This window comes from Bubalus kerabau, chromosome 12 (genome assembly GCF_029407905.1).
Source record: "Bubalus kerabau isolate K-KA32 ecotype Philippines breed swamp buffalo chromosome 12, PCC_UOA_SB_1v2, whole genome shotgun sequence".
NCBI classification, from domain to species: Eukaryota; Metazoa; Chordata; class Mammalia; order Artiodactyla; family Bovidae; genus Bubalus; species Bubalus kerabau.
The window spans coordinates 79,751,065-79,763,683 of record NC_073635.1 but is presented as its reverse complement, the minus strand read 5'-3'; the positions used below and the strand labels follow the sequence as shown (position 1 = coordinate 79,763,683).

The following is a 12,619-nucleotide window of genomic DNA, read 5'->3' as shown; positions in this document are numbered from 1 at the left end:
TCCATTGGACATTACATTACTTTCATTTAGAATTCTATTTTTGGAAAAAATTTATAACTTCATTGTTTTTCAGGTTGACAGAAAAATATATTAGCCCCTGAAGTTTGAGCAGTTCTCTCTGAATATAGGAATGCACATGCCTTTTCTTCAAGGGATCATCTTTTCCCTTTAAGAGAAATAATGCCAAAATTTTAGATATAGTAAGATAAAATGCTTTTTAAAAATCTTTTATCTTTAATAAAAGTTAAATAATTCTAGATAGAAATGGGCCTTACCAAGCTTGTTGCCATTCATCTGAATTCAGAGTTTCATAATTTCAATTTGTGTGAATTGTCCCACTTTTTTCTATAGGTAAGATGTCAGCCATTAGGAACACTAGCTGATGCCTTGAGATCTAACATAAGTACACACAGTCATTAGGTTTCTGATGGTGAGCTTTGTGCGTTATAACTGGTGATTCTGAAGCATGTGTCTTTTACTATAGGCAGCAATGTGCTATGTCCATGTCACAGCCCTGGTGGCAGAATATCTCACACGGAAAGGTAAGAAATGATTCTGTGTTTTGTGAAACAATTATAAAATTTTACAAAGCAGCAAAGACAAGCGAGAGCCATTCAGAAAGATTTGAGGTGGAGGATGTGTGTGTGTGTGTGTGTGTGTGTACACTATATTGTTGTTGTTTAGTCACTTAGTCATGTTCAACTCTTTGCAACTCCATGGAGCCTGCCAGGCTCCTCTGTCCGTGGGATTTCCCAGGGAAGAATAGAATACTGGAGTGGGTTGCCATTTCCTTCTATACTTACTCATTGTTTTTTTTAATTCGCTGATGTGACATTTACTTGACGTGGTAGGCACCTCAAAAATGCAAAACAAAAGTAGGTGGCATGTTGTCATATAACCTCTTGCTAATAACTCCATCTTGCAAAAACTAGTTAATGAGCTTTGCCTCCGGTCTTTGACTGGCTGGCCGGTCTCCAGCTGGAGCGATTTTATTTTCCCTGAAGGTAGTTCCCTGGAACTGTTTATCCATCACACGGCAGCTGTAGCAGGTCATCAGACAGCATTTTCTGGAGCACAGCCGAGTTGGCTCTGTCGTGCAAGGAGGCAGTGTGCAGGCTGGGACCTCACCTCCCTGTGGAAGGGGCGGGTGGGAGTGTGCCCCGCCCCCTCGTGTGTAAGGGCTGGTTTCCACGTCAGCAGGCTGCAAGTTCTCTCACGGCCCCTCTAGTCAAACACCCATTGCTCATCTCCACTTCCCAATTGAGAACACGGGGCTTTCAGAAAAGCCGGCTGTGTTCTCATGTGTCCTGGAGCGCACAGCTGCGCCGGGTCTGGCTGAACCCTGCACTGTGTAAGGAATAATGTTAAGCCACTGCAGCCGCCCGGTTACATCTTGGCGGACCGCTTCCTGCAGCAGCAGGGCGAGTTCTCTCCGAGTTCTGGGTCACCCCCCAGCGAAGGGGGTGACATGAGAGCTGGAAAGAAATAGAGTTGTTTCTGAGCCTGTTTCTCTGACTGGCTTTGGCTCCTTCAGTTTTCTTGGTATCTGAGCATGGGTCATCTTATCAAACTATTGTTGTTACTGTATTTTGCTGTTAATTTGACTCAGTGCCTATTTCAATTTATTTAAGGATTACATACGTTTTAATAAAGGTGGGTGAAAAATGAAAAGGGATGAGAAAGGACTTCCCTGGTGGTCCAGTGGCTAAGACTCTGTGCTCCCAAGGCAGGGGCCCCTGGGTTCAATCCCTGGGTCAGGAAGATCCCCTGGAGAAGGAAACGGCAACCTACTCCAGTATCCATGTGCCGCAACTAAGACCCAGCACAGCCAAATAAATAAATAAATTTTTTAAATGGATGAGAAAAAGAAATAAATGGAGGGCAGTGGGGGTCAAATACGAGGAAGCAAATGAAGGCAAGTGCCTGGTGGCCCCAAGGTTCCCTGTGGCAAAGCTGGCGTGAGACACAAGATTTCTAGATTGGTTTTCATTCAGCCCAGAGACAAACCAGGGCAGGAAGCACCCTCACGGCTCATCTGCCTTCAGGCTGATGACTCCAGCTGTCTCCTGCTCTCAATTCCAGGCATGTTTAGACAAGGATGCACAGCCTTCAGGGCCATCACCCCGAACATCGACGAGGAGGCCTCCATGATGGAAGACGTCGGCATGCAGGACGTCCACTTCAACGAGGTGAGGACCGCAGCCCGCGGAAGCTCGGGTCACCGAGACTCTCGGGTGCTGCCGTTCCCCACCCCTGCCCCCAAACCAGGGTTTACTCTCTGCAGCCGCTGTGTACACGCTTTGCTCTAACTAAGATAATTCTCCAGAACACTGGCACAAGCTCCTGCCAGTCCCCTTTCTTGGAACTCCTCCTCTCCTCTGGAGAGAGTTTGTTGTTGTTGTTGAGTCTCTCAGTCGTGTCCAGCTCTTTTGCAACCCCATGGTCTGTAGCCTGCCAGGCTCCTCTGTCCATGGGATTTCCCAGGCAAGAATACTAGAGGAGGTTGCCATTTCCTTCTCCAAGGGATCTTCCTGACCCAGGGATTGAACCCATGAGTCCCACATTGGCAGGCAGATCCTTTATCACTAAGCCACAAGGGAAGCCCTGAGAGTTTGCCAAGCCAGTTAGTAGCGATGTAAGACTGAGAGCTTAAACTCTCGTGGTAAAAGGTACACTGTTTTGAACCATAAGGTTTCTCATTCTTTTCAGCAATTAATTTCTCTGTTTTATGGGGTTTATTTGTTTATCTGTTTTAATCTGACTTTTCAATCAGTGTCCCCAGTCATGCAAGGCCATGAGAGGCCAGCCTGGGCTTGGGGGCTGAGCAGCCCCTGTCCACATCCTTGGATCCCTGCTTCTGCTTGAGTGCTGCCCCCAGGGTCTGCACATCATGAGTAGATAAGACCACCCTGTCCCACCCCTCAGAGAGACCAAAACATTTGACTTTAGATCACTGTAGCAATTTCTGCAAGTTTCTTGCCAAAGCGGGGTCACCTTGCAGCCACTTCTCTGCAAGTAGACAGTTTTGAAATAAAGCTAGGTATCTGAAAAAAAGCCAGTTTTCTGCTACGTTCCCTGATTTCTTCTTCCATGAGTGTCTGCCAGAAGAGCTTTTCATGTGTGCCTGCCTCCCCTCAACTTTAAAGCAAAATGAAACAGTCGGGAGAAAGCTTTTTAATCATGCCCTTCTTTTAAGGAAAAATAAAGTGGTCTGTTTCTTCATGTGGAGAGAAAGAACAGAGAAAGGAGTAAACATCTTCTGCCTCTGTTGTAGTTGTTTTTGATGAGTGGAGGTCCTACTTAATATCAGGACTTTTGATCATGTTCATGCCAGTAAGCAGGGCCCATGAGCAAGCATCCTCCATGACACTGACCATCCATGAATCAGAAGTTCTCAAAGTGAGGCCCCGAGGAACCTGGGGTCCCCAGTAACCTTTCAGGACGTCTTTGAGGTCCTTCCTTTTCCACCTGTCTCCTTGAGGCTGGATTTTCTTTGTCTGCATCATCCAGAATAATATATTGAAGAGACTGAATGCAAAAGCAGAGGCCAGAATCCAGGCTTCTCCTATGAAGCCAGACATTAGAGTAGCAAAAATGTAGAACAATGCCACTCTTCTTAATTTTTTTTTTAAATTTTCCCATTAAAAACATTATTTTTGTTAACATGTAATCGGTTTACTATTATGAGTTTAAATTAATGCATAAATGTTTTTACATTTCTTCAGTGTTCACTCCTAATATTGTAAATATTGAGAGATAACACCCATATACATAAAAGTTCTCACCTATTTTTGAAGAATTCTCCATGATTTTTATAATATATAAAAGGATCTTAAGCCTCAAAGGCTTAAGAACCACCATCAAAAATTCTGTGGTTTCAAATGACTCCCTAAATTAAAAAGTAACCATGAGAAAGAAAGATAATATATTGAGTGACTTTATATGTAGAAATTAATTTTAGCCAAAATATGTAAAGTTCTCTTAAGTATTCTGAAGGGGGGAAAAAAAAAGCCAGTTGTTTATTACATGGTATTAACCATTCAACTGTCTCTCCACCTTGACATGCCTGGACCAATGATAGTTTTAAATTTTTCACTCTGACATGTAAGCCTGACCCTCAGCAACAAGGCCCGCACGCTCTTGGCATTGAACTCTTCACTTCAAGGTGAGCTTGACTGGGTTTTTCCCTGAAAAGAAGCCTGAATGCATCGGCTCCCTGGAAGAACCACCCTTGTCCCTTGTCGCCCAATCAGTTCTCTGGAGCACAGCACTTTTGTTTAGAATTCGCGATAAGGAAAACAGCGATACCAAGAACAACTAAAGATTTGAAAGTTAAACAGTTCTGAATAACCTGTCCTCAGGGATGATAAAATGAAGTTCAGGATGGCTCATCAGATTAAGTCATGGAAAGAGACTCAGGAGCAGAGCCTAGGCAGTAGCCTAGGGAGTGAGCCCCATGAAACCAAGGGCAGATTCATTGGGGAAATTTGTGAGTGGCACCCACTCTGAATAATGACTAAACATGTGATGGGGAAAACTTTATCAGCTCTTTTTCAGAATATAGATTTTCCACCCTGTCCTCAAAGCATAAAGTTGGTAAATCTTTAACAAGGTCCATAGTCCATGACGACCTGTCATGATTAGGATGCGACCTGGGGGGTTGTAAAGTCCCAAGCAAGCCCTGCACGTTAAGATGGAAAGCAGCCAGCAGTGAAAAAATAGTGTGTACCAAAAGTCACAACGACGGAAATTGCCATGTAACCATTTTTGCCCTGGCCCTCAAGAGGTTTCAAGGAAAAGGGAAAGTTGAATATCTCTGCCAGAGGAGTTTTGGGGAAAGCTGGTGGGAATGGGTGTGGAACAATAGCTTAATAAGAATCATTGCCCTTGTAATCTGCATTGTTGGATATAAATGCCTAAGATGCTCTCCTATGTGATTTTAGAGACACGACCTAAAAATGTGCGATTCTCCTGGCAGGAGACCTCAGATGAGCTTTCACTGGTAGCAGTCCGTCCTGCCTGACTCCGACCCAAAGAGCAGACTCCCTCCCAGCTGCTTTTGATTAAAGAGAAACAGCCCACTCCTGTTTGCATTTTGTCTTACAAACCGGAGCCTATGCAGATGGAAGCATTCTGTCTCCTGGGGTGTCTGAATTGCATACAACCCCGTGTCGTCTCGAGACCCTCCCTCTTTATCCCATACAGTCAGAGTCCCAGAAGGAAACCGCACATGCAGCAATGGAAGCAGCTCTAACAAAGAGACTGTTTTGAGAAGTTTGGTCAGGGTTTAGGGGAACCAGCGAGGAACACTGCAGAACCCTGGAGGTGGGCAGCAGCTGGCCTGCCACCGTCCACCCCTGGGCTAAGGGCGGGGAGAGAGAAACCACACAGAGGGGGTCCCCTGCCCAGGCTCAGTCCTGGCACGGGGGCAGGGAGGGAGGGAGGGACGGCCACCCCCTGCTCCTCCTGCCCACCAGTCTCCTGCTGGCCTGGCACTGGCTGAGCCCAGCCAGCAGCCAGTGGACGAGGAGTCCACCAGGCAGGCCAGCGGTCCTGGTGCGTTGGCCCCCACAGCACAGAGCAAGGGAGAAACGGGACTAAGAGGGACTGCAGTGGGGAAATGGAAAATACGGTCCACCCTCGTTACTCTCACAGGTGCTAAAATTGCTCTGTAACCCCCCAAATCAACATGCGCTGAAGCGCTTTTGCAGTCATTTGGGGACCTGCACAGAGCCGCAACAAGTTTAGAGCCCACACGTTCCCAGATGAGGCCGAGCAAGTAACACTCTGCCTCCTTGTTTAGCTCCTGCTGTAAACAGGGGTCGTTGCCCAGCCTCAGAGTGTGGTACTAAAATGCTGTCCAGTGTTCCTGAGCTCAGGATGTGCCTGACTTGTTGGATAAGCTCTGTTTACACAGCAGTAACAGCACTTTTGGTCATGGGTTCAACGTTAATCATACAGTAGCAGTATATGCCTGGAAAATCCCATGGATGAGGGAGCCTGGTGGGCTGCAGTCCATGGGGTTGCTAAGAGTTGGACACGGCTGAGTGACTTCACTTTCACTTTTCACTTTCATGCATTAGAGAAGGAAATGGCAACCCACTCCAGTGTTCTTGCCTGGAGAGTCCCAGGGACGGGGGAGCCTGGTGGGCTGCCGTCCATGGGGCCGCACAGAGTCGGACACGACTGAAGCGACTTAGCCGCAGCGGTATATGCTAAATTAGCTGTCTTTAAACAGAAACACACAAAACAAGCTTATGTACTAATCAATTGTCAAAATTTTATAACCCGAGCCTAACCCTGTATTTCCCTGAGGAGTGGGGGTTCAGTGTTCACACATTCAGTGTTGGTGGTGACCTTATAGAACATGACCACAGTGAATAATGAGGATCGACTGTTTGGCACACTCCAGTTTTGTTCCCCAGACCAATAATGGTCACTGTTCACAGAGTAAGCATGTGAGGTCAACCAGGCAGGTTACTGCTTTGTATTAGCCAAACGGTCTCTATTCAGAAACAACAAGCATAAAACGTTTACACCTACAGAACATCCCAAGAGAGAGTTATCAACACAACATCTTCTGTGGTTCCTCTGTTTCCATCTCATCCAAGCTCAGTGACTTTGTAACCCTGTAAGGGCTAAGCATCTACTTTTCCGTGACCGAGACTGCTCTTAGAACCATAAAAGCTATATAGCATATCTTCATTTTCACAAGGATTCTCCAAGCCAGTAGCAGTAGGGAACGTGGCCCACGGAACTTACCTGCTCTCCCTCGGCTCATACCAGGACATACCGCCCTGTTGCACGTTGCAAGGATTTCCTAAGCTTCCTTGTGCTGGAGACACAGGTGGACGTGATGCAGCCGCTGCCCTCAGCACACGGCACGACTTCTGATGCTTTGTTGCCTTTGAGGAGAATCTAAACCTAAACCACAATCTGAACTGAAAGTCATCTCAGCTCTATGTGGCCTGGAAACGTCTAGCACTTACGTGTGTCGATTTGTTCCATAACTAGCTATATGCCATGTGCTGACCCGGGGCATATAAGAGGGGCACCTGCCTCAGGAAGTTTCACCTGGTGTGATAGTCCTCAAGCTTTAGCTTGCTTAAAACTTACTTAGATTCCTGTTACAAATCCAAATCCCCATCCCCACCCATCCCCAGATCCAGTTGGGTAAGTGTAGTGCCTGGGAATCTGTATTTTTAACAAGCATCCCAGGTGATTATTCTGATACAAGGGATTTTTAGCTATATCTTGAGAAAATGATAATACAGTGGAAATATGAATGATGCCATGATGTAGGCCATTGCCCAAGTCAGGTCACATGCTGACAGTTATTCCCAAATGGTAGATAATCGAGACAGCTAGCGAAGGGCTGATGCTGAAGCTCCGGTACTTTGGCCACCTGATGTGAAGAGCCGACTCACCAGAAAAGACCCTGATGCTGGGAAAGACTGAAGGCAGGAGGAGAAGGCACAAAGGATAAGATGGTTGGAATGGCATCACCAACTCAATGTACATGAGATTGAACAAACTCTGGGAGATAGTGAAGGACAGGGAAGCCTGGCATGCTACTGTCCATGAGGTCGCAAGGAGTCGGACACAACTGAGCGACTGAGCAACAACAAGCTTCATAGGAAAGGTTAAATTAAATCAGTCAACTGTAAGATGCAGCAAATATTATTTAACTGAAAAATTTTAAATCCCCTGCACACACATAGGCTCATAAGGCATTTTCAAGCATACATGCACACACACCCACACATGTGCACCCATGCTCAGCATTAGCCATTTCCAGAGACAGGTCCTCGCTGCCCTCAGTTGCCCACACCTAAAAACAACTGACTAGCTCCAGGTTAAACAGCTTCCTGAATGGCTCATGAGCTTAGTGTACAGAGACCTTTTTAAGACTAGTCTAATATCATAAAATGTGTACTTTCCAGATGCATAAAATTCATCAAGGTTTTTATCCTTCCCCCTGACCATTAATTACTTACAGTTCTTTGAGCGTATTGACAATTTAGGGAAAAAAAAAACTTGGCATTTAGATTTTAAACAAGAGGGGAAACTGTTAGACTTTCTGTATGACCGCTTTTCAAGGTCACTGCTATCTGACTACTATCAGTATTAGTTCTGATTTTCAAGGGATTCCTGAGAATTCAAAGTAAATTAACGCGTGGAATTTCTGTTGAGAAAATTGTTCATATATGCCCCAATGTTTAGTTACTATGAAGGCTTAGTTGTTATTACTCTTTGTAATTTTGTGTTGACTATGGTCTCTCAAACTTAGTTATCTGTGATTGCTGGTTATTTCAAAGAACCTAATGTACCAACTATAAACATCTAGTTGTAGAGTTGATATTCATTTCGGTTCAGTCGCTCAGTCGCGTCCGACTCTTTGCGACCCCATGAATCGCAGCACGCCAAGCCTCCCTGTCCATCACCAACTCCCGGAGTCCACCCAAACCCATGTCCATTGAGTCGGTGATGCCATCCAACCATCTCATCCTCTGTCGTCCCCTTCTCCTCCTGCCCTCAATCTTTCCCAGCATCAGGGTCTTTTCCAATGAGTCAGCTCTTCGCATCAGGTGGCCAAAGTATTGGAGTTTCAGCTTCAACATCAGTCCTTCCAATGAGCACCCAGGACTGATCTCCTTTAGGATGGACTGGTTGGATCTCCTTGTAGTCCAAGGGATTCTCAAGAGTCTTCTCCAATACCACAGTTCAAAAGCATCAATTCTTCAGCGCTCAGTTTTCTTGATAGTCCAACTCTCACATCCATACATGACCACTGGAAAAATCACAGCCTTGACTAGACGGACCTTTGTTGACAAAGTAATGTCTCTGCTTTTTAATACGCTGTCTAGGTTGGTCGTGACTTTTCCCTCCAAGGAGTAAGCGTCTTTTAATTTCATGGCTGCAATCACCATCTGCAGTGATTTTGGAGCCCAGAAAAATAAAGCCTACCAAATTAAACTTTGATGCTCAGTAATCCATACTCTACCCTTATGAGAGAAGGACTAACCTTTTTAAAAATAAAAGCCATTTTTAGTTTGTTATTAGGTAAAATCTAAAACTACTCTGCTTTTTATGGTATACATTATCATTTTTATAATAAGTGATATTTAGACTGATAAAATATAAATCCTAAATGCCTCCTGATCAGAAGCAAAGATAAAATAATGTCCAGGAGCATATATAAGTCAATATGCACCATCAAATTGTGATACTTATGTCATAATTATTTACTAGGCTCTATTCACTTTATCAGACATTCCTGTTTTCCAGCCATTCTGGGGCATTGCTCTGGTTGAATGGCAGATTTTTCCATAATGAAATGAATTGCTCATCATACTGATACGCTGCTTGAATTCAGATGTCCTTGTTGTTAAACTTCCCGTGTGTTTCTTGTTTGACAAATGAGTAAAAGTAGTATTCACAACTTAGTCTCACAATTAGGAGCACTTGGCCCAGGAGATTATTTATAAGCTCTATTTGATATACATTTATGCTGTATTTGACATATATTTATTAAGTGACTAAATCGCAAACCATTTAAAATATACCTGAAAGGCTGGGTATACCTAAGGTATACACAGATACCTTAGGAGGATAGACATAACATCATTTTAGAATCAAGGAACATCTTCCTCATAGAATACTTCCTGGTTGGGGCAGTTAATCTATGTTTGTATGCATTTTCATGTCTCATAAAAATTATCTCTATTCAACTATTAATTTATTTTTAACATGGAAAGGTGCTTCCCTGGTAGTTCAGGTGGTAAAGAATCTGCCTGCAATGTGGGAGACCTGATTCAATCCCTGGGTTGGGAAGATCTCCTGGAGAAGGGAAAGGCTACCCACTCCAGTATTCTTGCCTGGAGAATCCCATGGACAGAGGAGCCTGAGGGGTTATGGTTCATGGAGTTGCAAAGAGTTAGACACTAAAACCCTGAGTGTGGCTATTTAATCAGGGTTTTTAATCGTTCTGCCTCTTCAGCCTCATCTCTTGGCACTGTCTGATTCAGATTTTATTCTCCAGCCCCTCAAACTACTTAAGAATTTCTCACACATCACGCTGCCATCATGCCCATGTCTCCACCTATGCTGGTCCCTCTCCTGAAATGTCTCCCCTCGCTTCCTTGCTATTCCCACCTTTCACCTTTACCCCGATAACTCCTGATCATTGTTAATACTCTGTCAGTTGTCCCTTTCAGCAACCTTCCATGCCCCTCCCTTCCCCTGTCACTGGATGGTTGCTGCTCCTCTCTGCATCCCTGGTTCCCTGGGCTTAGCCTTATCAGCACACTCACCACCATCTTTTACAATCTCTTTATGGGTCTGCGGAGAGACTCTGAGCTCCATGAGAGCAGGAAGCGCTCTCTTCGTTTGATTGTTGGCCACCCCAGGACTCACCCAGAGACACACAGACTACTGTAAAGTCAGCAAGTGCCTACTGCTCTCAGTTCAGAGTGCCACCCTTCTGACTTGCAGTTTGGCATATCTCTGAAATCACTGTGGGTTTTTTTCTCTGTCCTCAGTTATCTGAACATGTACGTCACATCTCTTCCATTTGGTGGTCATGAGTCTCTAGTCCATCAGTTCTAGCTGCTCTGAAGGATAACCCGTGTGTGTGTTTGGGGGCCTCCTCCTCAAAGCCAGTTTCATGTATACCACATCACCTGCTAAACTATCCCAACCTGCCTTCCACATTTGGTAAAAATCTATAGAGCCATTTTTATACATTACAGAAACTAAATTTTATTTATATAGACTTGTCTTATAAACCCAGTGTCAAGCACAATGCCTTGCACATAATAGATTCTTGGTAAAATGTGTAGGTGAATGAATGAAGAATCAAGTTAATGATGCGGTAGTGACTGTGCCTGGTTATAACATCTATAACTCTTTGAGAAGAATTTTCAGTTTTCTACGAGATTACATTAAAGTTACTCTAGTCTCACTGTGCTGCTGTAACTGCTCTAGTGTAGAATTAAGAATCTTTAGGTCTCTCTGATCCCATCCACAGTAAGTCGGGTGTCATCACTATAGGTATTTACATCTACAGTGTGGACCGTATATAGTTTCAACAAAGCCCAGTAGTGAGAAAAGAAGGGGCCAAATGACTAGTCCGTAAGTTAAACCTGAGAATAGTTTTAAGATGGGTAATTTCCCATGCCTTTGTCTATTTCGTTATCAGAAGAATACCTTGGTTGTACAAAATTTCCTGATGGGAAATTGGGTCTTCTCAGAATTCATTCACCTCTGCCATAGTCCCACAGCATCAAGGAGAATGAAGATGCTCAGTAAATCCCCAGTGGTGATGTCTATGATGTAAGATATGTAAAAATTGCAAGGCTTTGATACAGGAACTCAACTCATTTCCTTACAGTGAAGGACAGCTGTTAGTAATATTGTAAAAATGCAGAATGATTCACTCATCCAAGAAATTCTTGCCTACCAAATATGTATTGTGGCACTGTGGGATATTACATTACTCAGTAGAAACAAGGTTCATTTCAAAAATGAATACAAAGTAGAAGTGATGATTGAAATAAGAGAAGTTTGTTTTACTGGTCTGTTATTTACTTACAACATTTGGTTTTCAGAGCGTTTTGATGAGCAAGATTTTATTTCATCCTTACAACTCCCAAATTAGATTAGACCTTTATTACATTTCCCAGTTTTATAAATATGGTAAAGTAAGTATATGGATACTGATATTATATAGATTATATTTTTACGCTTTTCTTTTATGTAGCTTTTTATAATCAGAGAAGCATGAGAAGAATCATAAAAGTTTGCCATGTTTAACCTGGATAGATTCTCCACTGGAAAAGATCTGAGACAAAACTAAGAGAAAACTGAGAGAGGCTTTGCACCTTCATAATACAGATACAGATGAACAGATATGGTGTTAGGACCTTTACTGATGTTTTTCTTTGTCTGTAGCTGTTAGGATAATTACTACACATATCTGATTTTAGTGTTTGCACTTAATGAGACTAAGCTTTGGTACAAAGTTCAGTCACACAGATGAGCTTTATGATTTGTATGTTGTAAATATGACATAGGAGTTAAATGTCTTGTTTTAAAGATGGTTTATTTAAGTCAGATCATATTTTCTGGTGAATTGATTCGAAACTGCTTTTTAAATGTTTATTTTCTTTGGACCTATAAATCATAGCCATTAGGACTATAATGAAACATGAGGTTGGTAATGAAACACACAGGTCCTGCCATTCGTGTACAGAATAATAGGGAATACACACGTTACAAGGCAACTATAAAAGCCTTGAAAATAGATTAACAAATTTAATCCAGCAATATATAAATAAGAGGAATACATTGTGACTAAGTAGGGTTTACCCTGACAATGCACCGTTGGTTCAGCCCTGGAAAGCCAATCAATATAAATCACCATATTAACAGAACATATAAGGAAAATCATATGACCATCACAATAGATGCAGAGAAAGCATTTGAAAAAATTCAATATCTACTCATGAGTTTGCAGGGGGTAGGGGAAACCTAGGAATAGAAAGGAACTTCTTCAAGAAAAAGATTATCTACAAAAAACCTACAGCTAACATCATACTTTATGGTGAAGGACTGAATA

General features: G+C 43.3%; 1 protein-coding gene across 22 annotated transcripts in view; it reads left to right on the top strand.

Moving 5' to 3' along the window:
- The window catches only part of DOCK9 (dedicator of cytokinesis 9), a 285,572-nt gene that overhangs the window by 252,894 nt on the left and 20,059 nt on the right, over positions 1-12,619 (top strand). For all 22 annotated transcript variants that reach the window (XM_055542924.1, XM_055542919.1, XM_055542920.1 and 19 more), the window contains 2 exons: positions 485-542; positions 2,083-2,189. In XM_055542924.1, the coding sequence (XP_055398899.1) occupies positions 485-542; positions 2,083-2,189 (165 nt within the window). The remainder of the gene's footprint in view (positions 1-484; positions 543-2,082; positions 2,190-12,619) is intronic.